The 27,459-nt window shown below is 39.4% G+C and overlaps 1 protein-coding gene across 1 annotated transcript; it reads right to left on the minus strand.

Annotated features, from left to right (window-relative positions):
• Positions 1-216: 216 nt before the first annotated feature.
• aldh1a2 (aldehyde dehydrogenase 1 family, member A2) lies at positions 217-26,270 on the minus strand. Its single transcript, XM_027137115.2, has 13 exons — positions 25,992-26,270; positions 16,794-16,898; positions 15,109-15,249; positions 13,180-13,309; positions 10,638-10,699; positions 10,074-10,202; positions 8,967-9,080; positions 4,992-5,094; positions 3,078-3,262; positions 2,189-2,353; positions 1,715-1,872; positions 1,393-1,467; positions 217-1,022 (listed from the first exon to the last, which is right to left on the minus strand). Exons 1-13 carry the CDS (start codon positions 26,106-26,108, stop codon positions 950-952), a joined length of 1,557 nt encoding a protein of 518 aa, XP_026992916.1. The 5' UTR covers positions 26,109-26,270; the 3' UTR covers positions 217-949.
• Between the last annotated feature and the right edge of the window lie 1,189 nt (positions 26,271-27,459).

The following is a 27,459-nucleotide window of genomic DNA, read 5'->3' on the forward strand; positions in this document are numbered from 1 at the left end:
CTGCTATATATTTTCCTCCACTCATTCAGAATTATGTTTTGATTATGAGACGTGTTAATGTTACCCTTTCAGCAATGCTACTGCTTTGTAATAGTATACGCTGTAAGTGTGTCAGTATTAAGAAAATCCCCTTTTCTTGAAAATGTCCAACTTATTACTACTCAGACTACTACTCAACACCAAACCACATTCCAAATAAAAACTCTGAGATAATTATTTTAATGAAATCTTTTTAATGATGGAAAAAAAACTATAGTCATTTTTATATCTTACTTTCTATTTTCATAGTAAATAATTGTTTAAGAAAGAAAATAAATGGACACCAATGAGTAATCATTTGTGTAAAATGCATTTCTCATATTAACGTTTCTTTTTTTTTTTGTTTCTGAGGTAAACCATTTGTGTTTACATTGGTCAACAGGTTGACATACAGAGCTATACGGCATAAAATAAAAACTGCAAAACACAGAACAATTAAACAATTACATTTTAAAATTAATACTTAATAAAAAAAGATCCCATCTGTCCTTTCAACTGCTAAGACAGACAGCTTCAGTGGTCTTAGTACAAAAAACAAAACTGAAAAGCAGTTGCAGATTTTACCCAGTGAATCAGAGCAAAGAGAATTTGTGTGTGAGGTTCAAGCCTTATAGCCACATGTTTCAGTCTGTTAGTGTCGGGATGTTGGAGGTGGAGTGGTTTATAGTATGTTCTTCCTCCCTTGCCATCTCCAAGTGCTTTAGTATGGTTAATGGAGCCGGCGAAAGGAGGTTACTACAGGGAGTTAACATGGCCATGAAGGCAGCTAGTGGACGCTGAAGTTATAGAGGTGCTGAGGGATAAAAATGAAGATGAGATGGTGATGCTGGGTTAGTGGACGATGAAGAGGCTTGGGATCAGTGATAAGCCCAGATGAAGTCCTTCTTCCATTAAGAATGCGTGTGTAAATTTACGAGTTTATCCCTGGCATCTTCACTGTGATGGTCTTCACCTCTGTGTACTCCCTCAGACCATACTCACCCCTGGGAAAACACCAAAAATACAGGTTAATACACCAGCTCTCTGATCACATCCCATAATAATAATAATAACATATTAGCTACCTTTACAAATACAAGAACTTCACATGGTCTAGACGTTGTAGACCCCTAGAACACAGTTCCTAATTTCCTACTTTCCAATCATGTTTTAAACACAAACTCAGAAGCTACTGTGGATTTTTTTCTGTAGTAGTGTTGAACAACCAGCTCAAATCTGAATCGGTCCCTTTTACATCCCACGAAAACTAAATGTTTCAACTTTTGTAGCTGTCCTTAGCATACTGTAGTGACGTCAAATATTTTTATCATCTCAAGCTACATTAGATATGTCAGACTGAGTAAAAGAACTTACAGTTCACGTCCATTGCCTGACATTTTAAATCCTCCAAAAGGACACTGGCAGCTTAATGCATTAAAGCAGTTTATCCTGAAAAATAAATAAAGCAAACACAACAGTTTAGAGACTCTTTTCTGGCAGACATACATACAAAATCATTCAACTGTGTGGCAATTTCTCTATGTTACTTATTAGGAAATGTTTTGTGACAGATTTAATAATAATTAATAAAAGAAATATGACAGATTGGAAAAGAACACAGCTGGTGAAGGGGCTTCGGTATGTCTTTTTTTGTGTGTGTGCTACATGATACAGAAGAATTGTAAATAACTCATACCAAACAGTGCCAGCCTGCACAGCTGTGGAAATGGCCATGGCTTTGTTGATGTCATTGGTGAAGACAGCAGCAGTCAGGCCGTACTCAGTGTTGTTGGCTCTCTCAATGACCTCCTCAATCGTCTTAAACTTCATAATCTGCTGAACTGGCCCAAAGATCTGCCATAGAACAGGGAGAGTCCCATTAGCAAACAGACTTCTGACGCACAGCTGAAATTACTGATTGTGAGGATGGATTGTGTGTGTTCAGTAATGAAGAACAGTCAGTCAGAAAGATGGAAAAGATGTTTAGTTCTCTTTCCAAAACCCAGCTCAGTACAGACGCATAACATGACAGTTTTTCATTTCCACAGCATCAACAACCACCACGAGTCACCAATGGGCTGTTTTTAAGGAAAGATGCTGCGTAGGGAAAACCAGCCGAGAGTGTAAGTGCCAGTAAGAAGGCTGTGTGGTGGTGGTAGTGGTGGTTTACCTCCTCTTTGGCAATGCGCATGTGGTCCTGCACATTGGAGAAGACAGTAGGCTGTATGTAGTAGCCTTTGGATAAGGGGGCTTTCCCTCCACACTCCAGTTTAGCTCCCTCACTGATGCCGCTCTCAATGAACTCCAGCACACGTCTTTGCTGCTCAGCAGTGATCTGAGAGGAAGGAAACAAGAAAGGAGCCAAAGTGAGAGCATGCAGAAACAGGTTTCATCACTAACTGTCACTATGTTAAGAATAGTGTTGGAGTTTGCATAAAAAGAATCAAGTCAGGGAAAAAAAAGATAAATGATCTTTGCCCTCGCAAGCGTGCTAGAATATGTGATGCAATGTGTAATAATATATATAGAGAGATAGAATCATATTTTTAGGCTTTTATTGCAAAGCGGCCAAATCTAGACACAAAAACCACGAATAACAAATAAATGTTTTTTTCGGTATGCCTTCAACAATTTATTTGCTTCTCTCTCCAGATTAAACTAAAAATTGAAAACTAAAAAGTCAATATTTTAAATAAAAAAAAAATTTAAAAAAAGTCTTTAAAAAAAATTAAATAAATTATATATATATATATATATATATATATATATATATATATATATATATATATATATATATATATATATATATATATATATATTTTTTTTAGCTATTTAGCAGCATTGTAAAATTGCACACTTTCCCCCACAGTTTCTTTGCGGTTTTTGGGATTAAATTATTGTTTTCATTATTGGTTGCATCTATATCATAAATGTTTTGGCTAATTAAAAAACAACGATCTAATTGAAAACAAAGGCTGGTGTGCGTGTGAGTCTTGCTTTGGATATTCCATAGATCAAATACAAGCTATAGTCAACGATGTCTAACCCCATTGCTGTACCTGTGGACCCTGTTCGGTGGTGGGGTCAAATGGGCTTCCCAATATCCTCCTCTTTGCTCTTTCTACACTCCTGCGCACAAACTCGTCGTAGATGGGCTCCTCCACAAAGATACGAGATCCTGCCGTACAGCACTGACCGCTGTTAAAGAACACGCCCTGATGGGCCTGCTCCACTGCCAGATCCACTAAGGAACATCAGACAAAGAGGAATAGATGAATCCAGACAATTCCAATCAAGTGGTCAAGATGAAACACTTTACAGGCTCTGCATCAAAGTGCTTGAACAATTTATAATGTTTTGGACATAGCATTTCACTGAATAAATGATCAGTTATGATTACTATTAATGCTTACTCATCTTGCTCTTTAAAAGCCCCCTATAAACTTTAGATTGTTATAGACCCTTCTTCAGTTTTATTTATTTATTTGTTTGTTTGTTTGTTTATTTATTTGTTTATTTATTTATTATTATTATTATTATTATTATTATTATTATTATTATTATTATTATTATTATTATTATTATTATTATAGGGGGCATGGTGGCTTAGTGGTTAGCACGTTTGCCTCACACCTCCAGGGTTGGGGGTTCGATTCCCGCCTCCGCCTTGTATGTGTGGAGTTTGCATGTTCTCCCCGTGTCTCGGGGGTTTCCTCCGGGTACTGCGGTTTCCTCCCCCGGTCCAAAGACATGCATGGTAGGTTGATTGGCATCTCTGGAAAATTGTCTGTAGTGTGTGAGTGTGTGAGTGAATGAGAGTGTGTGTGTGCCCTGCGATGGGTTGGCACTCCGTCCAGGGTGTATCCTGCCTTGATGCCCAAAGACGCCTAAGCTCCCCGTGACCCGAGAAGTTTGGATAAGCGATAGAAAATGAATGAATGAATGAATGAATGAATGAATGAATGAATGAATGAATTATTATTATTATTATTATTATTATTATTATTATTATTATTATTATTATTATTATTTTGGGGTTGTTACTGACAATGTAGGTCTGTGTGGGTTAACCAACAGTAACATTTATATTTAAATATTTGATACATGTACTGTTTGTAGTGTTTTACTAAAGCTATTCTGTACCTGGTTACAAGTCCATGTTTCATTATCAGATATCTGATGTACATTCAGCACAATTGAATTATTGAATTATCACAATTGAATTGTGCATGCAAACACACTTACTAATTGTATGTTGTGAGAGGATAGGCAGAGGTGGCATGTAAAGGGTTAATAGAACGCTAGGATTTATGGCCGTGTTGGGATGATTCCAGCCAGTGCATTCGGCTGATTTACGGGTTGAAGGCGGCCTCACTCACGCCTGCTGAAAGCATTTAAAAGCCCCTTCCAACACCTTGACTTGGAGAGCTGCTTAGAGCAACTGATCTTGGAATAGAAGCTGATCTAAGCACCGGGTTCACTTAATTCTTCAATGTGTATACTTATAACAACTGACTGACCCAGGAAGAGTCCTGAACTAAAATGGTATAAGGAATGAATATTTTAAACTTAGCTTTCATTCAGTGCAGCAGGTCTGAGCATCTGGTGTTAGAAGAGCTTGCTTTAGAACATCAGCATTACCTATGTCTGTGTGACATTCGCCATTCGCCATTGTTTATCATATAGTTTGGATCCCTATGTGGGTTTGTTTTGCTGAATTCTGGATTCACCCAAAAATGAATAAAATTCTATCAGTTAAACCATCCACCAGGCTTCACTAGCTTGTTTTAATATACTGCCAGACTTCTTGTGATTGCAGACACGGTCTCGTGTGAGCAATAATACATTGCTTTAAAATAACCCAGAAGACCCTGAAGGTCTTTGATGTCAGTGAAAAACAAGGCTACTGCAGTGGCACCTGTGCACATACTGTCAACAGGAGGGCGCCCATAAAACAGCCTCTGAATACTTACAATCAGCGTCTGCAAAAATGATGTTGGGATTCTTGCCCCCCAGCTCCAGAGTGACTCTCTTCAGATTGCTCTTTCCAGCTGCTTCTTGGATCAGCTTGCCAATCTGTGGGGGAAGCAGAGGATGCATATCATCTTTACTCGCTGAGACCTCCGTTGCCGATTCTCACTAAATCTCCTCATCAGTGGAAAGTTGTCATTAATAAATCCAACAGCCCAAACAACCCTTCCAGTCCTCCATACACACACACACACACACACACACACACACACACACACACACACACACACACACACACACACACACACACACACACACACACACACACACACACACACCTTCCCCAGCCTCTAGGCCAACTGAAATTGGAGAGGGACCTCAGCTCACAGCCGAAATATCTATCAGTGGCCCTGGAGGCTGTGGAGAAGAAGAAGGAACACTGTGTTTATAACACGGAGCCGTATCTGTTGTTTAATCGAGAACAGGAAACACCAACCGCAGGTTTGTGTAGGATGATCTGCACTAGTTGGAATTGAAAAAGTGTTATAAAGGTGGACCAAAGTGAAAAAATGCCTGTGTGGTCTTGGGCTTGGCAAACACTCTAAATGAAAACATGTGGCATGTTTAGCATGCGTGGTCACGTATTATTATATAACCAGCCCCCACTTTCTTCACCGGGATCATTTTAAAGGACAGGTTCAGCACGAAACCCAATTTACACAGGTTTCCATTTTAAAATAGCCAAAATCTTAATATACCTGCTTCCACTGACATCATACATCATACATTTTCTATTTAAAAAAGCAGTTACAGAGTTATGATTAATACTGAATGGGCATTTGTTTAGAAATAGTTCCCAATATTTGTATCCATTTTCATAATTGTATTTAGTTCGGAAGTGGGCTTGGTGTTTACCAGAATTGTTTGTGGACCCTAATACTGTGTCCTAGAAACAATGAAGAAAAAGTCTTTTTTGTTGGAAAAAATTAAGTCATTTTTCATTCACAAATTATAAAAAAACAAATAGGAATTTGCAAAACAAAACTTTATCCAACTCTTGAACCAGATGCTCTGTGGAACTTTCTGGCGAGCTTTGTGTCTTCTAGCTAATGTTACTGTGTAAGCACATTAACTGTGTTTTAATACAACGTCTTTCCTGAATCACTGACCTCTTGTTTACCCTGGAAAACAATAATCACCTCATAATATTTTGTCAGAAAGATACAGATTGCTCTTTCCAGCTTCTTCTTCGTGTAGCTAATGAGTGTGCCTTGAATTCGCAGGTTGATCATTTTAAACTGAATTAGTTAGCTTGTTACCCAATGAGAGATACTGTACGTTGTGTACATCACATGGTCTGTCTGAGCTTTATCATGTGTGTATAGCTCTATAAATAAATCAGAAATCAGTGCACACCAGTGTTAACTCTTTTCCTCATGAGAAATGTCCAAAACCTTTGGTCTAGTTTCAAGACTTTTGTGTAGATTTTATGATGTAAATGTAGTTGGGGTGAAATTGTGCTAAAACCTTGCAACCCTACTCACAAGAAACATACTTAGCCCTTACTAATCTCTGTATGAAAGTAAAAACCTCACGCTGCTCTCAACATAAGGCAGGTAAGAAAAATAAAGTGTACCTGCTGTTTGTACCTGTGTTTTTACTCAATGTACACACTTGTTTTAATCAAAGTAATTATATTCATATTCAGTTATATACCTAGCTTTAAGCGAAGATATGAACAAAAAAATGCGCCAAATATTCTAATTAACTACATTTGAGTTGAGATGTAGAAAATGATTTTTCTTCAAGGCCTCATTGATTCATATCAATATTTGGAAATAGCGACAGATTTCAGATTGGACTGCATATTTTGGATATCATGGAGAGTTAGCTCTTATCTTAACATTTTCATACTTGAGACCTGCAGTCTGAACAACAGTGTTCCACAATCTCTGCTCCTATCCCCACCATAAACAAACAGACATTTTTCCACCCACCCATATAAAACTGACTGAGACTGAGAAATCTCTCTTTCTGTTTTCCATCAGATAGCACGGACAGGGACTGTGGAGCTGAGTGTGTGAGTGACTGGGATTTGTACTGATTTCAGAGGAAACACTACAGCAACTTGTAATCAAGAGTGTGAAGGATCATACTTGTGTTATTATGTCACTTTTTTCTTATTATTAACATACATAAAAAAATATATTAAAAAAAACAGATTGCTATTTGTGAGTGCCCAGTTGGCCTGCAACCATGTCTATACACTCTCTCTCTCTCTCTCTCTCTCTCTCTCACACACACACACACACACACACACACACACACACACACACACACACACACACACACACACACACACACACACACACATTTTAGGTGAGTCAGAGTCTGTGCATGTTCTCTTAACTCAAATGTGCTCTTTCTTTAATTAGCTGCAGGTTCGAGTAGAAACTCCATACACATCAGAGCAGGAGGATGAGACAGAGAAAGAGAGAGAAAGAGAGAGAGAGAGAGAGAGAGAGAGAGAGAGAGAGAGAGAGAGAGAGAGAGAGAGAGAGAGAGAGAGAGAGAGGGGCAAGGGAAAGAAAGGTGGAACCTTCAGAGAAAGAGCTGGGTGGCCTTTGCCAGCAGCAGTAAGGTGGAGGGCTGAGTGGGTGGCTTCGTGCGTACTGAGAGTTTCCCAGTGAGGGTGTGGATTACAGTTTGGGATGCCGGTTCCGTGATAGCGTATTTATACAGTGATTACTGGACTCTGCATACTAACATACAGACTCTGCTGGAAGGATTTTGAATTGAGCAAACCAGTTAGGTCATTGGGTTTACAAGCTGATAAGTGGGAAATATTCTTGTTCTAATTTCCCACAGATGAAAAAATTATCTTAGCATTTCCACATCCACATGGCCCACAGTGAGGCAGATTTTTAAGATTTTTTGGGACTGCTTTGGTAACAGTGTCTCTGTTTGCATCCTTATCAGTAAAACAATATTACACATCTAATTTTAAGATCCATTATTGCCCCTTGTCTCTCGCCCCTCTGAATTAAAGAACTCAGGACTGAAATGGCACTTTACTTGTTCAATAATAAGAATATACACATTTTCAAGCCAGGTTGACAGTCCTTCTCTAAACACCACCAGATTTATGATAAATACATGTGAAATACATTCAGGATCACATCAAAACTTGCACTAAAATATGGAGATTTACAAGATAGTAAGGTACACACGTTTGAGCTAGAAATTATGACTGTTTACAGCGAGATGTCATTGTGGACTTTGTGTTGTCATTGGCAGCATGGTGAGATCAAACAATCCAAGAGAGCATTTCTTTCCTGGCATTCCATCCCTAACATGGTGAACCTTTCATCATATAGTCATCCGTGTGTGACTAAACTTAGCTGGCCCTGTGATTACCACTTCATCTTCTATGTGTTTGATGGGTTTAACTAGAAATCCTGTTGTTTTATTGTATCTGTTTGCCAGTTCTTGAGCTAGAAATGGTATGATTTTGGCTGTATGACTCTTAGGTATTATATAAATAAACTGTATATGACTACTGCATAGTAGAAGTTTCTGTATAAAGTGCATCATCAGCTTGGAATATCACCAACGTCTGACCACATAATACAACACTCACTCACTCGATCACTCGAATTGTGTAACATCGATTACAATGGAATTTACTGGCATTACCATTTCACATGCACAGAGTGTAAATGAATGCAGAAAGAAAAGTTCAGTGAACTTTGACGTGTAAATTCGCATCATCATCAGAAAGCACAACTGCTTTGGCAAAATAAAGGAAGCATTTATTATGACAGTGAATTTTATAAAATAGTCCATAAAATAGATCATTCTGAAGGTTGAATCGTTTACTTTTGTATTCACTGTTATTACATTAGCTAGACTCCTAGCAACTACCTCATTGCCTACAAATAAACAATTTGAACTGTGTATCTGTAAAGAAAACCCACCTCTGTCGACCCAGTGAAAGCCACTTTGTCTATGCCCATGTGTGAAGCAATGCCGGCTCCTGCTGTTGGCCCAAAGCCTGGCAAAATATTGACCACCCCTGGTGGAAAACCGGCCTGCACAAACAGAAAGAGAGGAAACAATCTTTAGAAGACAAAGGGAGAATGTAAGAGAAAGAGAGCAGGACGAGCCAAGATCACCACAGGCCTTTGGGGTGGAGGGATCCACACCCATCCCGCTGTCCCTCCAGTCCAGGGAAAAGAGTGCATGGACAAAACATCAAAAAGAAAGAGACAGGAGAAGTTTCACAGTTCCACAGGAAGATCGAGGAGGTGAAGGAAAGAGATGTGTCCTTATAGGATGACACATCCAGAGCAGCAGAGCACAGTATTATAACCACGTTCATATATTTGATCCCAGTTGATGCACTTAAAGGTTAATCTTTTGTTTATGTATTATTTATAAAAAAATTTGAAGAACAATTTAATGATGCATATTCCTGCTTTTCCTATAATTAAACACTCGTTTTTACATAAGCCTGTTTTTATTGTTACTGTTTATTTGTAACTTATCATTCATATTATTTCACGTTTATGAATTGTGTGTGTTTTCTGTTTCTTTTTCCACCTTCCGTTCCACCTCCATCCCTGGCTGCCAATGTAAAGAATTAGAGCTTAATGTTTAAATAAAAAGCTCATTTAAAGATCACATAATCATTCTTTAAAAATGGATCAGTCTAATAATATCATAGATTTGATAGAAGTTTAGGCAGTCATCATGATGTTAAAATGCAGTAGTGGCACACACCTAGGTTCACTACAGTATTCTGGGCCAAAATCTAAACTATTGTTAATGTGGCTGTATTGTCTGTGGATAGTCAGCGTGTTCAACCGCTGAGCTATAATTATCTTGTAAATGTTCCTCTTGAGTCAGCCGCTCACTGCTGGAACGTCACAATGTCACCGTGTTGTTCCTCTTTGATCAGAGCACTATGTGTTCACTGGCTTTACAGTGTTACTGTGGACATTGTTATTATGTAGTGTCAGTAGTGATAGACTTCTTTGATCAGAGGCTTATTGCAAATGTGCACTGGAGAACGTTTGCTGTACCTCTTTGATCAGCGCGCCCATGTAGAGGCAGGTGAGGGGGGTCTGTTCGGCCGGCTTCAGGACCACGGTGTTCCCGCAGCAAAGAGCTGGTCCCAGCTTCCATACAGTCATCATCAAGGGGAAATTCCACTACGCAAACAAAGAGCACAGAAACTCAGTCCAATGTAATCTCTTTGAGTAAGCATCCCTTCTTACATAGCCTTATGGTTGCTTATTCAATCTTACTGAAAGATGCTGACTCAATCTACATCTGTCCACTGTAATAAGTTACTGTTACTTGATTATGAAAGCTTTAAATGCAGTCTTTTCCTCTTTAATGAACTAAACGATGTATAAGATCGTTCTTTTACATGTAAGGAGTACTTGGATTGACATTACTCCTTTTCATGGAAGTATAAATCGTAGATTTATATCGTATTGTATGTATAGTGTTAATATACTTTAAATAAATAAAGTATACTGACTGCAAATATTTTAGTGATTAAAAAAATGACTAACACCCAATGAAGAAATCCTACAAAATGCTCCAAAGACTGAGTTTGTGAAAAACAAACCAATACTCACTGGGATGATTTGTCCACACACTCCGACTGGTTCGTGTCTGGTGAACGATAAATATCCTCCGTCTGTAAAAGACCAAAGGACATGTGATCTTAAACATGGGATGTTTGGCATCGAACCAATACTAATACAGGGACATTATCCTTCCATTAATGATGATAAAAAAGACATGCTTTTATAATCTCATATGCAAACAGATAAAGATGAAGAAGAATAAATGATATTGGATAAGAGCTGTACTCCGTGTGAGCTGAGAGAAGAGGAATGTGCACAGTGGTCAGGAATCAGGCTCTACTCTCATTTATGAGCTACAGATAGCAGGAATAAATCAAGACAGTGTATATATAAGACTCCAGGCTCGATCAGTAAGGCCGTGTGAACACATCCCAGCACTGCAGCCCTGGCTGGAGGAATCTGCTAGGATGAGGCATCTGGAGTAGAGACAAGCCAATGATTCATCTCCCCTGGTGGCCAGATAAGAGTGCGCCAAAGACACACATGCTGTTTGTTTGTCCTGTAATTCTATTACAGATTAGATTGGAGATGAAGTAAAGTGAAATGCGGCGAGTTCCCGCTATGCAAGTTTAGTTTAACAACACAACAAAGGCACAGCGGTGTGCTCGCTTACTCACTGAGGACTCACTCTTCCTCTTCACTCCGCTCTTAGCGTTAGTTTGCAGAAAATTGGACTGTAACTAGGCTCACTGCCATAATGCACTGTTTGGTGTTTGATCAGAAAGTAGTGATGATATTTGTGCATGAAAGCAAGACAGTGGCAGACTAAGATTGAGTGAAAAAAAGACAGAGCATGAAAGAAACCAGAGAGAGAGAGAGAGAGAGAGAGAGAGAGAGAGAGAGAGAGAGAGAGAGAGATAGTAAGACAAGCTAAATCATTGCCGCAATTTTGCACACAGGTTATATATGTCTGCTACGTCTACAAGCCTTTCCATTCTGTGCTGCATGACATTGACACAAATTGTCTAATGCTCCACAATTCATTTAGCTCATCCTAAGTATTTTTACTCTAGACAGTTATAAATACTTATCCCATACATAAGTATCTAATTTGACACATGGAATGCTTTAGGAGTGATTGTGTGCATGTGCGCTTGTTCTGGAGGAGAAATATTTGTTGTCAACTAAATTTCTTTATTTTCTGGCTGCGCTCTGGTTGCCCTTGTAAAAGGATTTGCTTTATTCAGATAAATTATAAGAAATTATTCCGGAATATTCTGTAAATGCCTAATCACTGGTGATTAATAATTCCCAAAAGTTTAATCAACAGACAATATTAGAGCAGGGAATCTAGAAGAAGTCTAAGAAAGAATGAGTGACACAACATTTAACACCATGTACAGCAATTAAACAGACAACAAACTAAATATCTCTGCACTCCTTAACTGGCACACACATACACACTCCTTGTAAGACAGCTACACACACACACACACACACACACACACACACACACACACACACGCTAATGGTTGCACTCTGATATCAGAGTTGTGAATCCACGGTTGTCCAGTAGTCTCAAACCCCCTGCTGTGTCCCTTTCAAACAGCTAAATTAGCCAGAACAGCCCCGCCATAACCCCCCATGCCCTCCCAGCCCCGGAGCTGTCACCGTGATCCAATGGTGGCGCTGCTCAGTAGGAGGGCAGCCATTAGTGTGCAGATTTATAACTGCTGAGGGAGCCAGTGTGTTTACCCACTGAACACTTCCATAACCCCAGAATCCTCAGAGAAAACACCGCACCAGCCGTTTTTTGCTCCTCTGTCTCTTAAACGCGGGACCATCCACCAGGGCAGCATGAGAACACAAATCTCCAACAAAATTATACTACTGGCTGAAATTTATCTGACTAGCTCACTAATCAGAGTGGAATTGAAAGAGTGAGACAGTTCAAGCGTCAGATTCAAAAGTATGAGTGAAAGACTAACACATAGTGAGTAAGACACTCAGCTGAACTGGGAACTAATTCATGACCGTCTTTGTGAGAGCAAGACAGACAGGTTTTAGTTTGAACTTCTGTATGAGGGAGGAAGACAGTTGCAATAGAAGACAGCATGAAGGTGAGACAGGTTTAATTAAGAGAGTGAGATTGTAAAATAGTGGGAAGGTTTAGTGTTAAACTGAATAGTAACAGGTCGAGGGAGCCAATTTGATAAACTATTTGCACTTTTGAGTGAGACTTTGATACATAAACAAAGTTAAAGAGTGTAAAAGAAGTTAAAGACAGTTGGAGCAAAGGTTTGAGACTTTCGGTGAGGGAATGTGAACGAGAAAAAAGTGAGTTTTAGTGACATTGATTAAAAGAGAAATGCTGAGTTGGCGAGTGAAACAGTTGAAGTGAATTTGTGAAAATGAGGGAGCGAGACATTGAATGAGCTAAACGAAGAACATTTGAGTGACATATAAAGTCTGCCTCTCGGCTGTGTTCTAACAGAGCGTGCGTTGAAGTATGCTTTACTCCTGAAGCTGTGATTCACAGTGTGTGTTTCACAGCACTGAGGCGTATGGGACAGGACAAGTGTTACCTTACCAGTAGGAATGGAGGAGCCATGGATCTTGTCAGCCCATCCAGCAAAATATCGCAGCGTCTTTATCGTTCCCTGAAGGTCCACAAAGAAGGAGGAGAGGAAAGGTTTGCCGCTGTCCAATGACTCCAGGGTCTGAGGGGAGAAAGGAGAGATGAGGAAAGGAAATGAGGGAGGAGGACTGTAATGAAAAATCACACACAGGGATTAAATTCGACTTCCCCCACGCTACACTTAAAACTTATGCAAGCAAAAGTGCACACTTTATCCTTGCTCCCAGGGGGAAATGCAATACTTATATAGCCCGAATCTCTGTCACGTGTTTGTTATCTCTTTGTCAGGAAGCTGTGATTTCTTATCAGACAGGGATTAATTTGATATAAAGCACAATCAAGACCACATGGACTGTTACATTTCTCCTCCAGAGTGATTCACTCTGATACTAAATTCAGAGCGAAATTCACATTGGTTGAGTCCATTTAAGGCAAACATTCGATCATGGGCTGATGGTCTATTCAAGGTGGCTGTAGCCTAATTTGTGCCTAATTTTTTTTTTTAATTTGTCGAAAAAAATGTTTTTTTTACTGACGGAGAGACACAGGCTTTAAAAGAACACATCATGTGATAGCTGCCATGGCACAATGCTTCTCTTTTAAAGTTCAGAGTTCTTGGTGGTTTAATCGTTAGCACCCAAAGGTCACGTATCCCACCTCACTGGTGCCACTGAGCAGGCATTTCAGATGTTTGAAGAACAAATTGAAACTGTTAGCACAACAACAAGCTTCGAAGGCCCTGCCATGTCGTCTCTGGCATGCGTGCCCGACAGACAGGCTCTCATTAGACACTTGTATATTGTTGTGAGGGTCTTTGTCTATTTCTCCACTCAGACTGCTGAATCTAGAGTTCTGGTTAGCCCAGTTAGCACAGGCAGGCTGGTTACTGCTCTTACATCATGACACCATAAATACTCTTTTCTGACTGGCTAGCAAGTGCCTTTTATTTTCTTTTATTGAGACACAATTATAGCTCTAAACAAAAATCTAAACACGGCTCTAAAACATTAAACCTCACATTATAAAACTATGCTGGAATTTAACCACAATGACACGATGACCATGATGATGACCATAGTGACCTTGGCAGTGCATGGTAAGGTCAAAAAACAGAATAAATAAGATGAATAAAATGTTATTTGGTTACTTTTAAAAATTCTTTTAGAAATACACAAAAAATATAATGCTTAATCTGCACATTGCTTTGAGTCCCACAATAAATCACCTCATGTAAAAAATAAAGAAAAAAGTGTAAGTAAAACCAAGAAACAAGTGAATATTATGTATATTATAAAGTGTATATTATATTATGTCTTTATTCTTTATTATAAATTTTATATAGTTTTACATATTTTTGCTGCTGTAACAGAGAAATTTCCCCATTGTGGGACGAATAAAGGTATATCTTATCTTGTCTTATCTTATCTTATCTTATCTGAATATATTCTCACACATGTCTGTACAGTCTCTGTGTATGAAGACTTACTACTATTTAATGAACTTAACAGAGCACCAGATACTACTTTTGTATTATCTTTTTTGGGACTCTAGATTATAAGACTGCGGATTTGTTTGAAGTTGATATGAATTGTTAGTGGTGTGGAAATAAGCTTGCCATTTTTACTGACATTGGATGTTGAGTAATCGGTTAACCAATGAAAATCACTGAGCCGTCTAACTATTCAACACCAGTGAGACTTGATTCCGATAGTTTCCAGTTTTTTTCAAGATTACGCCACAAATCCATCTGCTTAAATTTCCTACTGCTGAACATTTAAACAGACCTAGATGGCATTTATGGTCCTTCTGGGTTTACACATGCTTATACTTGTTTGTGTGTGTGTGTGTGTGTGTGTATACAGGCCACTGATGCACACTTACAGCGAGGTATGCACGGTCACGCTCCACCAGATCTGCCAGTTTAGAAAGCAGCCTCCCTCTGTCACACGAGTCCATCCTCCTCCATACTGATCCCAGAGAGAAGGCCAACCGAGCCGCCTGGACTGCTTTATCCACATCCGCCTGAGACAGAAAATAGTAAACAGAAAATAGTATCGAGGGACAGAAACAACATGGAAGTGATGTGAGCAGAGACGTTTTAACAGTATGGTATATCTTTATCCTATAAGCAGATGTATATTCACATCTGGGACAAATGAAGTCCACTGATTCCGGTTGAGCCTCGATGGCTCTAGCAGTTGTGTGCTTGCTGCTGCAGACATGCTGCTCTTCGTTCATCAGCTCTGTATTAGTCTGCATCAGACTTCTGTCAGATGTTGGACTTTCATTCACATACTGAGAGAAAACTGGCTTCTCTCGTGTAAGAAAACCTCACATGAAGATCTTGTTCAACACATCACACCAGTGCCAAGCCTTTGGCTGTCAGGTTTGAAGAAAAGACTGATGTGTATGAATATACACAGTCTAATATTACTACTTTACTACAAAATTACTGATTCCTATCAGCAGCCCATTACAAAATCCTGGCAGGTCAAGATCCTGATTGTCTTTACAGCATCACTGAATGTCAGAGCATGTCAGGTTTTTTTTTGTTAGAGACTCAAACTTTGTTTCATGTGAAACTAGAGCTATCATGTTAACCAGAACACCTCAGTATGTTAATGCAGACATTTTCCTCCATCATCAAACTGCTGTGTAAATGAGTTCTATCATTATGTATTTAGATCAGATTTCATCCAGATTTCATTGTGGTTTGGAATCTTTTGGCTCTGGTCAGTGATTTAGAAAACCGCAGAAAACAACAAGAGGATTTTATTGGCACTTGTAGGAACACTGCCATGAACTGAAGTGTCTAGTGACAGACAGAGTGAACTTTGTCAGGTTGGTATGTCTTAATTACTGGTTATCTCTGTAGGGAATTATTTCATCTGACTTTATGATGCACTGATTTTGCTTACACATTCTAACGTCTCAAACTATTATCTGATCCAGGTGTAAACATTACTGTTTGAATAAGAAGGATCTGAAGCAGTGCTGTTAAGAAGGAACCCTGGAGAACAGTTTTTCACCTGACCACATGGTTCAAACTCTCAATAAGTGGCTATGTGACAGGTTTTGGTTAGGAATGAAACATGCTGGATGAACGCAGACCCTCAGAATTCTACGATTAGTCCTAAAATATCAGCTCTCTTCTATGATACATATTCATAACATTAACATTAACAGCTAAGCCCTGTCCTTAGTAAACAGTCTTTTCTTCCATTGTTAAAGGAAAATAGTCTTTTCTAACAATAAAACCCCTGATGTATGAGCATCTATATTGAGGTACTGAGTCATTGTGTCAAAAGCCTACACAAGGACTTAAAAAGGGGGTTTTAATTCCTGAGAATATAGTGTTGTTTAGTGGTTAGTTTTACATTAGTCACTGAAAACCACATTTGAATCCTTTGACCAAGACCCTTAAACCTTTACTGCTTAATTATAATTCTGTCTAATGTGTTCCTTTGTATAAAAAGTGTCTACTAAATAATTATTTTCCAAATAAAGAAAACCAAGTTCATCTTATTATCCTTTTTTTTTTACATGACAAGACTGCTAACTTTTACCTTGTCAGCTTCTTGTATGTCACAGATCTTCTCACCAGTGGAAGGGTTGTATGTGGAGAAGGTTTTCCCGCTCACCGAATCATGCCATTCGTTATTGATGAAAATCTGCAGAGGAACAAAACAGAGACAGTGAGCTCAGTGTTTATGGCAGTGGGGTCAGAGGAGAGAGGGGATTGTGCTCTTCAGGGCACTTTATCTGCACACACACACACACACACACACAAACAGACACACACACACACACACACACACACACACACACACACACACACACACAAACAGACACACACACACACACACACACACACACACACACACACACACACACACACACACACAAACAGACACACACACACACACAAACAGACACACACACACGAACACAAACAGACACACACACACACACATATACACACACACACACACACACACACACACACACAAACACATATACACACACACACACACACACACACACACACACACACACACACACACATTTTTTAAAATTCACTATAAATCATTGCTACATTAGTCATTTTGTACAATAGTTTTGGATTAAAACTTAAGCTCATGTAATGAATGTAAAATATTTTTGGTACACCATAACTCGTTAAAGAAAATGAAAAAACATCCATATTGATTGAAGTTTTTTCAAAAATAATAATGATTAAATGTGTAGCTGATGTTAATATTTATTAACTTTACACACACAACACGAAATGAAAACTTATGAAATGTGAAAAAAGACCTACATGATATTTGCCTAAATTATATGTGTTAATGTAATTTATCTATATTTCTGTTCGACTTCTGCACTATGTAATTAAATTATATATTTATTATCATGTTTTTATATTTAGATTATCTTCTTAAAACCATCAATTAATACAGGTGTTAAATATTTAAAGATTACCTTTAAGGCACATCTGGCTAGTCCTCAAAATAAAAAAAAAAGATTTTATAGAAAACTGCAAGATGTTAAAGATATTCATTTAGTTCCTGAAGTTAAAGTTAAGGTTAAATTTAGGCGCACCTTTAATTAGCTACATGATTATTTATTTCAGTTGGAGGTCCTCACATGGACGTTTGAGAAACTGTGTGTTTCTGTGTTTTTGTGTGTGTGTGTGTGTGTGTGTGTGTGTGTGTGTGTGTGTGTGTGTGTGTGTGTGTGTGTGTGTGTGTGTGTTTAGAAAGAATCTCTGGGAATCTGCAGTGCTGTTTGCAGGATTTGTCTCTGGGGAGTGATGCAGCCACCGGACAGAGAGTAGCAGGGGGAGCAGGAGGAAATAAATCCCTATTATACACACACACACACACACACACACACACACACACACACACACACACACACACACACACACACACACACACACACACACACATACACACACAGTTTCTCAAACAGACACCCTCTTTTACACATGTACAGTACGTATTCGCACAAACACTCAAGGGCTTTCATATGCTGCAAACACACACACACACACACACACACACACACATACACACACATACACACACACACACACACACACAGACACACACACACAGATTTCACAACATTGCTGCTCGTTTACGAGATCATAAAACACGTGCGGCACTCTGGCTCTGCGATGTGTTAAAGGAAGTGGTCCGTTAAACAACTGCTTCGGATTCCAAATACTGCATTTTTCAAGCTCGATAAAGGGCCAAACCAAAATACGTGGTTCAAGTGGAAGACGAAATCTTTTAAAATTGCAACAAGTTGTTGTGTTCTACAATAAGGCAAAACCCCCGTGTAGGTCTGGTTCTGCTCCAGACATGTCAGGTGTGATCTGATTTGATGCCAAAGCCAAATATTTAATCCGAACTTAGCAGAGTGTAAACGGATTACATCGGCGCTCCAGCAGCCAATGAGCAGTCAGCTCGCACAAACTGTGATTGCTTGGAAATTGTTTTCAGTTGCCGGCAGCTGCTCTGACGGATGAGGTGTTATAAAAACACGTTCTGGCTCCGAGTTGCAAACATATACATTTACTCACACTCAGGCAGATGAAGATCTTCGGCTCAAACAAATACTGGTGCCAAGTTCAAGTGTCTGCTGCCTTGGGCTTTGCAAGCCCTTTAGTGCGTTTACCAGCGTAAACTTTCAGGCTTAAGTACAATTTAATTGGTTGTAAATCGTATGCAGTGTTTAGTTCTAGAATGCATAAAATTTTAGTTAATTTTGAAGAGCTTCAAGGCTTTCTGTGTCTCGCCTGTCTTTGTTTTTGTTTTTTGTTTTTTTTTTGTTGTTTTTTTTTTTTGCTTTTTCTCCCCAAACGTTGGACTGACTTCAGGGAAGAAACCTTGGGCACGAATAACTCGCTCACAGATGTTGTAAGTTTTAAGTATCAGCCTGTACCACTCTGCAATTCCCTTTCAATGAATCTGCATTAAACTCCCTCTTCTGCTCTGACAGCACACAGATCCAACTTCTGTCTCACTCGCCTTACATCACCTTTAATCGGGCGCTCATTAAGAGCACTTCATAAAAGTGTCAGTGGCCTCGTTGTGTGTTACAAAAACAGAAAGCCCTATAGAGCACAGAATTAGTTTTTAAATTTATAGGGGTCGCTCTTTTGGAACGCCCTAAATCAGACGAGAGGGGAAGAATGCACCACATAGCCCCACGCTAACGGCACCTCCGACCAGCACAGAGGGCCGAGCCGCCATCTAAATCACGGCTAGAAAAGCGCAAGCGTCGGAGGCCATTTGGCCCAGACTTCCCTGAGCTCAGGGGGCGCTCCCACTTTTGTCTCGTCCTATTGAGAGAGTTGATTAAGGGCGACAGGGCTGCACAGTAAATCAACACTCGAGGTTTCGCTAAACTGCACTTTTGCTTCGGAAAAAAAGAAAAGCCTTAGAGCACAAGTGCAAAGGTGCAAAATTTCAGATCGATCAACGTTTTACTTTTCTTTGCAGTGCTCCCAGAGACGTCAGAGAGGCGACACGGGAGATCAAAACACTATTCTCAGGGATGAATAGTGAAGACATTATTGGTAGTCTAAGATCCGCAACTTTTGTGTTTAGGCAGCAGAGCAATGAGAGAATAGTAAGAAAAAGAACATCTGAAATAGTTTAGATAAAATAATTCATTAGAAGACAGTTTTCTCATCATTTAGTATGCATGGCCAGATGTAAAAAAAAATGGGGACACTGTTGTGTTGGGCTGTGTTGTGTTGTGTCACCATCTAACAAGTTAGCTTGGTCTGATGGGAAAAGTGGACAGTGAGGACACACTGTGTCTGCGTGCACGTGTTACGGACCAGCTGCAAGCATTTAGAAAGCTCTGTGCTTTTCTCTTAAGTCTGCCAATCTCTGGCTTCTGACAGTCCTTGTTTGCAGTACTAACACTGTGATGAGATGCACCTATTATAAACAGATTTTGGGAGTGGGAGTTACGGCACGCGATGCAACATTCTGCTTCTACTTAACGCTGGGGTTCTGATCGAGCGTATTACTTCACACAGGAAGAGGGAGTTCCTCTGGACCCTGGAGCCGGTGAGGAAGGAGAAAGTCGAGACCCCGGTGGCCACAGTAACACTGATCCGCTCGCACTCTCTCGAGCTTCGAGTGGACCGCGGGGGTAGAGGATGCCAAAGCTCACGCTGCAGGCCAGTGCAACATCTGTTTGGCCCCCAGCACCTTCTCATAGCTCACACAGATGAGGAATATTTAAGGAATTCATATCTGGGGTATTTTTTTCAGTAGGAGACAAGTAAAAAAAATATTTTTAAAAAAATATATAATTTATATATGTGGTTATGCACAACAGGCCAAAATTCCAGAGGCAGTTGGATCCTAACAGGGCACCTGCAGCTGTGGGCTCAGTCCACACAGGAAGTTTCATATCCTTTCCAATCAAGCAGCTTTCTCCTTCTGCTGTGTTACTGGACATATTTCAAGACACTGATAATTGTTAGGACTACAGGCAAAGGAGCGGCATGAGAAATTAAAACATACGTTTTCACAAAGTTTGCACTTCATTTTTCTTTCTCCGTCTCACACGGACGCACATTCTCTCACTCGTCTCTGTCACTCTCACTTTCTACCCCTCTCTGTGGTGTGACGTGCAGCTTCATTTCAGCAGCAAGTCTCTAAGCTGTCCTTAGCTTCATTAATACAGGAGGAACTTTTTAGGAACTCTGGAGCATTAGGCACATTTCCACGTGAGAAACCGAAGCTGAAAAAATTCAAAGATTGAAAGATTCACAGAGTAAACCACCCTCGTAAACATTCTAAACCCTACATTTTTTTCTAACAACCTGTTTGTTATATCATGAAAAAGCAAAACATTTCCACTGTTCTTTAAAAGTTTTGTTGACAACAAATTTGCAAAACAAAACAAAAAAAAACATGATAAAGACAGCAATATTCACTGCATTTTGCCAGAGCTGAAATGAAGCTGTATTTATCTACAATACTTCATTCATTTCATTCATCTAGAAAAGCTCCTCCTATGTGGTTATGCAGCTTCTTTTACAAAACTCCAGTATCTGTAGAAATTATTTTATAGCTTTTGCTTGTGATGTTTGTGCAAAGCACTTAAGTAGGCAGACAAATGCCATATGGAAGAGACAAATAAATAATGTCTGTAATTCAATTCATCATTCTAGTGCAAAAATAATATGCCTGCCAATCGCCTTTTATGGATTAATTAGCTAGATTCTCTGAAGTTTGTGATTTTTGTAAAATTAAGCATGGACAGAGGAAAGTAAACAGCATGATGAGACAAGGACAAATAGATCCGTTCAAGGCATGTTTATGCACAGAGAGAGTGAGAAATAATGAAAAGGCCAAAGACAATAAAAGGGAGAAGTAAGAAAGAAGAGATTAAGCAAGAGGAAGAGATGAGAGGGGAACCCAAGAGACCGATACGGAGAGTCCTCACTGCGCTGCTTATAATAAATCAACGGCCTCTGCGTGTACCCTCTACCTTGGGCGGTGTTTGATGTGGATCTCAGGGAGAGATGGTGCGTTTTGAAGTGAAAAACTCCAGAAGTGGGGGGCAGGCTCTTGCGAACCAGGGCCACTGACCCTCGCAGTCAGACACGGCCATATATTACAGCCTGCTGGACAGCACCCAGAGCAGGGGAGCCCCAAACACCCCCAGCTGCTCTAGCTCACCCACTGACGGATTGATGGAGCCTACCTCATTCACACAAGCTGTCCCCCAGATTAGTTTACAAAAGCTCTCACTCCTGCCGGACACTTAAACCCTTAACTGCTGACACGGAGGGCAAGAAATTCAAGCGTGAATGCAGGAAGGCTGCAGCATTTTATAAGCGTCTAATGCAGAGTGAAAAAAAAACCGTCAGCGATGAGAAACAACCGAACGCTTCAAGCAATCAAGATGTATAGCGCAGTTTCGAGAACAGCCAGAAACTGGACCCTCTGCAAAGCCACAGTGAGCCCTGCTTTACCCAGACTAACTATATTACTACTATATAACTGATAAGTTTAATATTAACCCACATCTCACTTCTCCAGCATGAAAATCTCATCCACATGAGTGCTTTACAAACACTTCAACAAAGTTCAAAAATGTGAGCTACAGTGTTACACCATGGAAAACATTAACTGAGAGGATGCCAAAGTGAAATATTCACAAGTTGAATTATTCTAGGGGATATAAAAGTATACACAAGTGTGAACTTACTTCAGATTTAAGTCAAAGGCAATACTGCTGTTTGTCCTATTTACACACATCATATTTCAGGGTTGTTTTGTTGTTTGTTTGTCGACCAAAGTGCAAAAATATTTTAGTGTTTTCCCACCAATTTAATTAATACACTCTTTCTTCCATATTATTATAAAAGATGGAAGCAAACATGCGGAGGTGCCTCTAACAATATGGCATTTTCCATGCAGTCACACACCGAGGCACGTTTGTGGTGTTTGGATAGTTTATTTTTGTTCATTTTTGTCATGAAATGTGCTAATATGAGAGAAAGAGAAATAAAGAGTTTGGAGATTGTGAACTTTGAAATGACTAACATTAAAAAAAAAAACTTTTTGTACTTCCCTGTTGTCCAATAAACATGTTTAAAGGAGGAAAATATGACCTATTAATATCTTAGATATTAGATAGATATTAATGAAGATTTGGGAATGATTCTCCAATTATATGTATTTTTAAACAGAGAAGTAATAGTTAAATTACCTCATTTAAATATTCTAATGGTGAGATTATGAGAATGGTGAGTGCATCATCATCATCATTCTCATCATCATCATCATGGGAGGTCAAATTAGCACAGAGATTCTTCCCAGTCTCTTTCCCATAGATAAGTCCCAGAGCCTCAATCAATTACCCTAAATACACAAACTTGTATACCTCTCCTTTCGTCTCTTTCCCGCCTTCCCCGCCATCTGAAAGGCGCTAAACAGAGAAAACATCAATAATTTCCCTTTAGTGGGGGCTAATTTATGGCTTCCTCTGTGCTGCTATCAGACCACTGGGCCAGAGCGCAGACAGAGAACACCTTCATCAGAGCCGCTCTCCCGCGCTCCATCTGAACATCTCGCTCTCTTTGTCTTTGTTTGTATCTCAGAGGGAGCTCATACACACACACACACACACACACACACACACACACACACACACACACACACACACACAAACACACACTCAGAAATGTGGAGACTCCCAAATACAGGAGGGAATATAAGCTTGAATTTCAACACTACATGTCTGTGGTATGTAAAGCTCAATCTAAACAGGCAATCAGTCCAAAAGGAAGATAAAAAAAAAATCTTTCTATCTAATCTCCAGTCCACACGCACGGTAGTGCCAGGACAGGGAGTGAAAACACCGTCAGGTAATAAACACTAGTGTGTCCCTGTCTCACCTTTTACATGGTGAGTTCAGGGCACACATTCAAGTGGGATGTTAAAAATCTGAAGCATCTTTCCTGAAGTCATTTTGGGAGGGAAACTGTCATGGGAGCTGATCTGGCTGTTAGGAGCTGTTAGGAGCTGTTAGGAGCTGTTGTAAAATAAAATACATAGCCAAAAATATTTTCAACCTAACATACCCATGATGTTGAGCGGAGTCCACCAGCTTCTCTTGCAGAACATTAAATATGTTACTACATACTTGGGAAAAAACTGGGATTTTAGAGTAAAAAAAGTTTGTTGCATTTTCTATAAATTACAGGATCTAGAGGATGCAATATTTTATTAAATTTCATTTAAGGTAAATAAGTTTTCAGAGAGCTGGAAAAGTACAATTTTGTGGAATGTGAACACTGTCTCCAGAACCCAGATTTTAAAAAACTTTCTTTACGCTTAGACATTGTATAAAGTTGTTTTCCACCCAAACTAACACATTTCATGCATGCGAGGTGTGTTTACACAATGTGGAAGACTACACAAGCATCAAAGGAGGCTTCACATGCTGGTAGTGCTGATAGGGATGTGATTTAGTGGATCTGGCAGAGTTACTACAGCTGGCTAAGAATACAGTGGCAAGACCAGGAGAAGAGGGTGTTGCAATACATTTAAAATGCTCTAGAAATCATGTTGGGTTTCAATAGTGGTCAGGTGCTAGGTTTTCTTAAGATAAGATGATCAGTAACAGAGATTTTAAATGATGTGACATAACAACATAAATAAAATGCAAAGGTTAAAAAAATAAGGATAAATGTTTAAATAAGTTTTTGTAATTGTTTCTAAACAATTAAACGATACCCTTTATAGTCGCCTCTCAATTCAAGCCCTAAGATCTGAATGCAGACTTGGATAAAGATAAACTTAGATAATATTCTGGTGAGAATTGTATTGTGCTACAAACACGGTATTTCTGTTGAGACTTAATCAGAGATAAACTATGTGAAAAGAAACAGTAACAGGCCGTAAGAGGTGCCCATGTAAGTAGAAGCCATAAATCAGAAGCTCTACTCCTTTACAAACGACACACAGCGGATAATTCAAATTCCTAAGGGTTCGTCCACCAAGTCATACTCTTCCCCAAGCTCACACTCCCTTTCCTGAGAATACACTCAGATTTCACGCAAGGAGTTGTAATTGTGTACATGTGGAAATAAATTCATGTAGAAGAATGCAGATATTCCATGAAGCCCTGACTCTTTATCTATCACAACCAGTGGACTTTGTTCCTACTGCACTGTGTGCCATTACCTACCTGCCAGCACTATCACAGCAATAAAGCTATTCACCTTAAATCAACAGCCACATCAAACACTTTCCTCCTGGGCGTTTATATTATGATGTTTTATTACTTCATAATAAGAATGTATTTTCTATGGCTGGACAAAAAAGAGATGCCAATTTTGCATACCGCATTGAGCAACAGAGCTGTTTTTACACTGTCCTGAGAAATCAGCTCATCAGCCACCATAAAACTTGCTATTGCTATTAAAGTCTGTTGGTTAGCTTAGTTGTTGTTGTTGTTGTTGAAACTGCAGGTTGTACATCCACTGCTTTATAAGACCTGCATGAAGCTCATTGCCTGCGAGCGCTCTCATAATGCAATAACATTTCCACATACTCTTTCAGCTTCCTATACAGGATAGGAAAATGTTTTTTTAGCTCTACTTTAAAAATCTACTCTAGCTTGGGAAGCCTTTGAGTTGCACACTTAAAGAAAGAGTGTTATCTCCTCCAATGTTCAACCAAGGTGGAGAACTTACACAAGGTGGACATTGAGAAATGATTAAATCTATTTAAAAAAATAAGTGGCACCAAAATGGACCCGTTATGTTTTAGTGTGCATGCCTCCATCATGCAAAAGGGGTAGAATGAGTTAAATTATTTTAAAGGTACTTCTGATAGGAAGCTTTGGAGAGTGGCAGTGCAAGTCTCCAATGCGCAAACGGACACGCGCGCGCTCGCGCAATCGTAATATGACAAATGACTAGAATAAAACTCAAGCGCACAGTAAACATTAAACATAATGTACTTAATCTTGTGAACAAATGCAGTCGGTTTGCCTGGTTTACACTGTCACACAATGTGTGCGTAATAAAAGGATTAGTAAAGTTATAAGGAGGAAAAGGGGTTGCAGACATTTTGACCGGTTTGCTTCAAAATGTAAGATAACAACCTTCAGGGTATGAATGTGATGTGCGTGGCATCTAATCCATAAACCAAAGCCGCGCGCTAAAAACTTTTTCAGATCCTAAAAACTGTGTTTGGAGCGGTCTTACCCACCTTGGTGTACTTGATCTCCGGGTTTGGCACGGGTGAGGGCATGAGCTGCAGGGATGCCATGAGCGCCGCGGGGTCCGCCTTCAACCCGCCGGGGAGCTGCACTGCGCTGGAGGTCATGTTGTGGCCCTCGCGCTCAATCCCAACACGGACTTTCCGGAGAATTTAGGACTTTGGACTCCTTCCTGTGTTTATAAGCAGGTGTCGGCATTGGGTCCATTTTTTATTGGGCCGCGAATCCAGGGGCCGTCCTCCTGATATCATTAAAATCCAACATTTACATAAACCTACTCTGTCTCTCTGGCAGATACCACCCACTTTCAGTGATGGGCGAGTCGCGAAAGTATCGGATCTTCTTGGCTGACTCTTGAAGCAAGTCGAGCAAATCGGAAAGTCATTTGCCTAGTGCACACTTTAATAACAAATTCATGTTATTAGCCATTAAACTACATGATCAATAGGCTACGTATTTCAATTTTCGCTTGAACCTTACTGTTTAGGAGAAATGAAAAAGTAAACCGAGTCAGTGAAGTGAATTGAATCAGTTCATCATTTTTATTCCAGGAGCAGACTAAAAAGGAGCAGATCAGCACGTCAGCATAACCAGAGTAGTTTACGTGGTTTTACGTGGTTTTGTACGTTAACTGTAAATTCTAAATATCTGTATGCTCCTATGTTCTATAAATTAAGGTATACTTTCTGGTTTCTTGATGTTTTTTGGTGTTTTTTAATATGGTGAAACGTGGATTATTAGTGTTTGAATCGATGTATAAATTTGTTTAAAAGGTTTAAATCTAAAACAAACTAAATACTATCCTATTTACATTAACAATTAAGCACTGATTAAATTCCTGGAGAAAAAGAAAACTTTAAAAAAAAAATTCTGTTGGTCATAATCAGTATTTACGTGCAGATTAGTCTTTAATGTGCTACTAACATCAGATTATTATTATCCTAATATACACATTATATAACGAACAGAACTTTTTTACTCTTTAAGCTGATTCTTGGAAGTAACAATAAATAAAACACAATACATCATATTTCAGAGGAGCTGCATAACAAACAGTGAGGTTAGCTACTACATTTGTAAATTGTTGTAGGCTAATTGTTACAGTGTTTAGCCTAATTAACTGGTACACTGTTCATTTACGTCCAGCTGGACTTGTACAAACACTTTGTGTGTTAGTTAAACACAGGGGAGATTTGTTGAGGTTGTGAAGTTGGTTGCCATGTCTGTTCCCTTTCAGTTCCTCTATCACACATGAACGTGAAAAACTTCCAAAGTCCGTTTGCCTCACAACTCAGAAACACTTAATCATACACAAGCACAAGCACACACGCAGAGAGAGATCCAGAGAGAGAAAGAGTGATAAGCCATCAGGATGTTGTTCATCTCTCCACATCAAGCGATCACACCTTCCTCTTGCTCCTCTGTCCTGAGCTGAATGGTCGCCTCCCGCCGCGACAA

The sequence above is a fragment of the Tachysurus fulvidraco genome, chromosome 1 (assembly GCF_022655615.1).
Source record: "Tachysurus fulvidraco isolate hzauxx_2018 chromosome 1, HZAU_PFXX_2.0, whole genome shotgun sequence".
Lineage (NCBI taxonomy): Eukaryota > Metazoa > Chordata > Actinopteri > Siluriformes > Bagridae > Tachysurus > Tachysurus fulvidraco.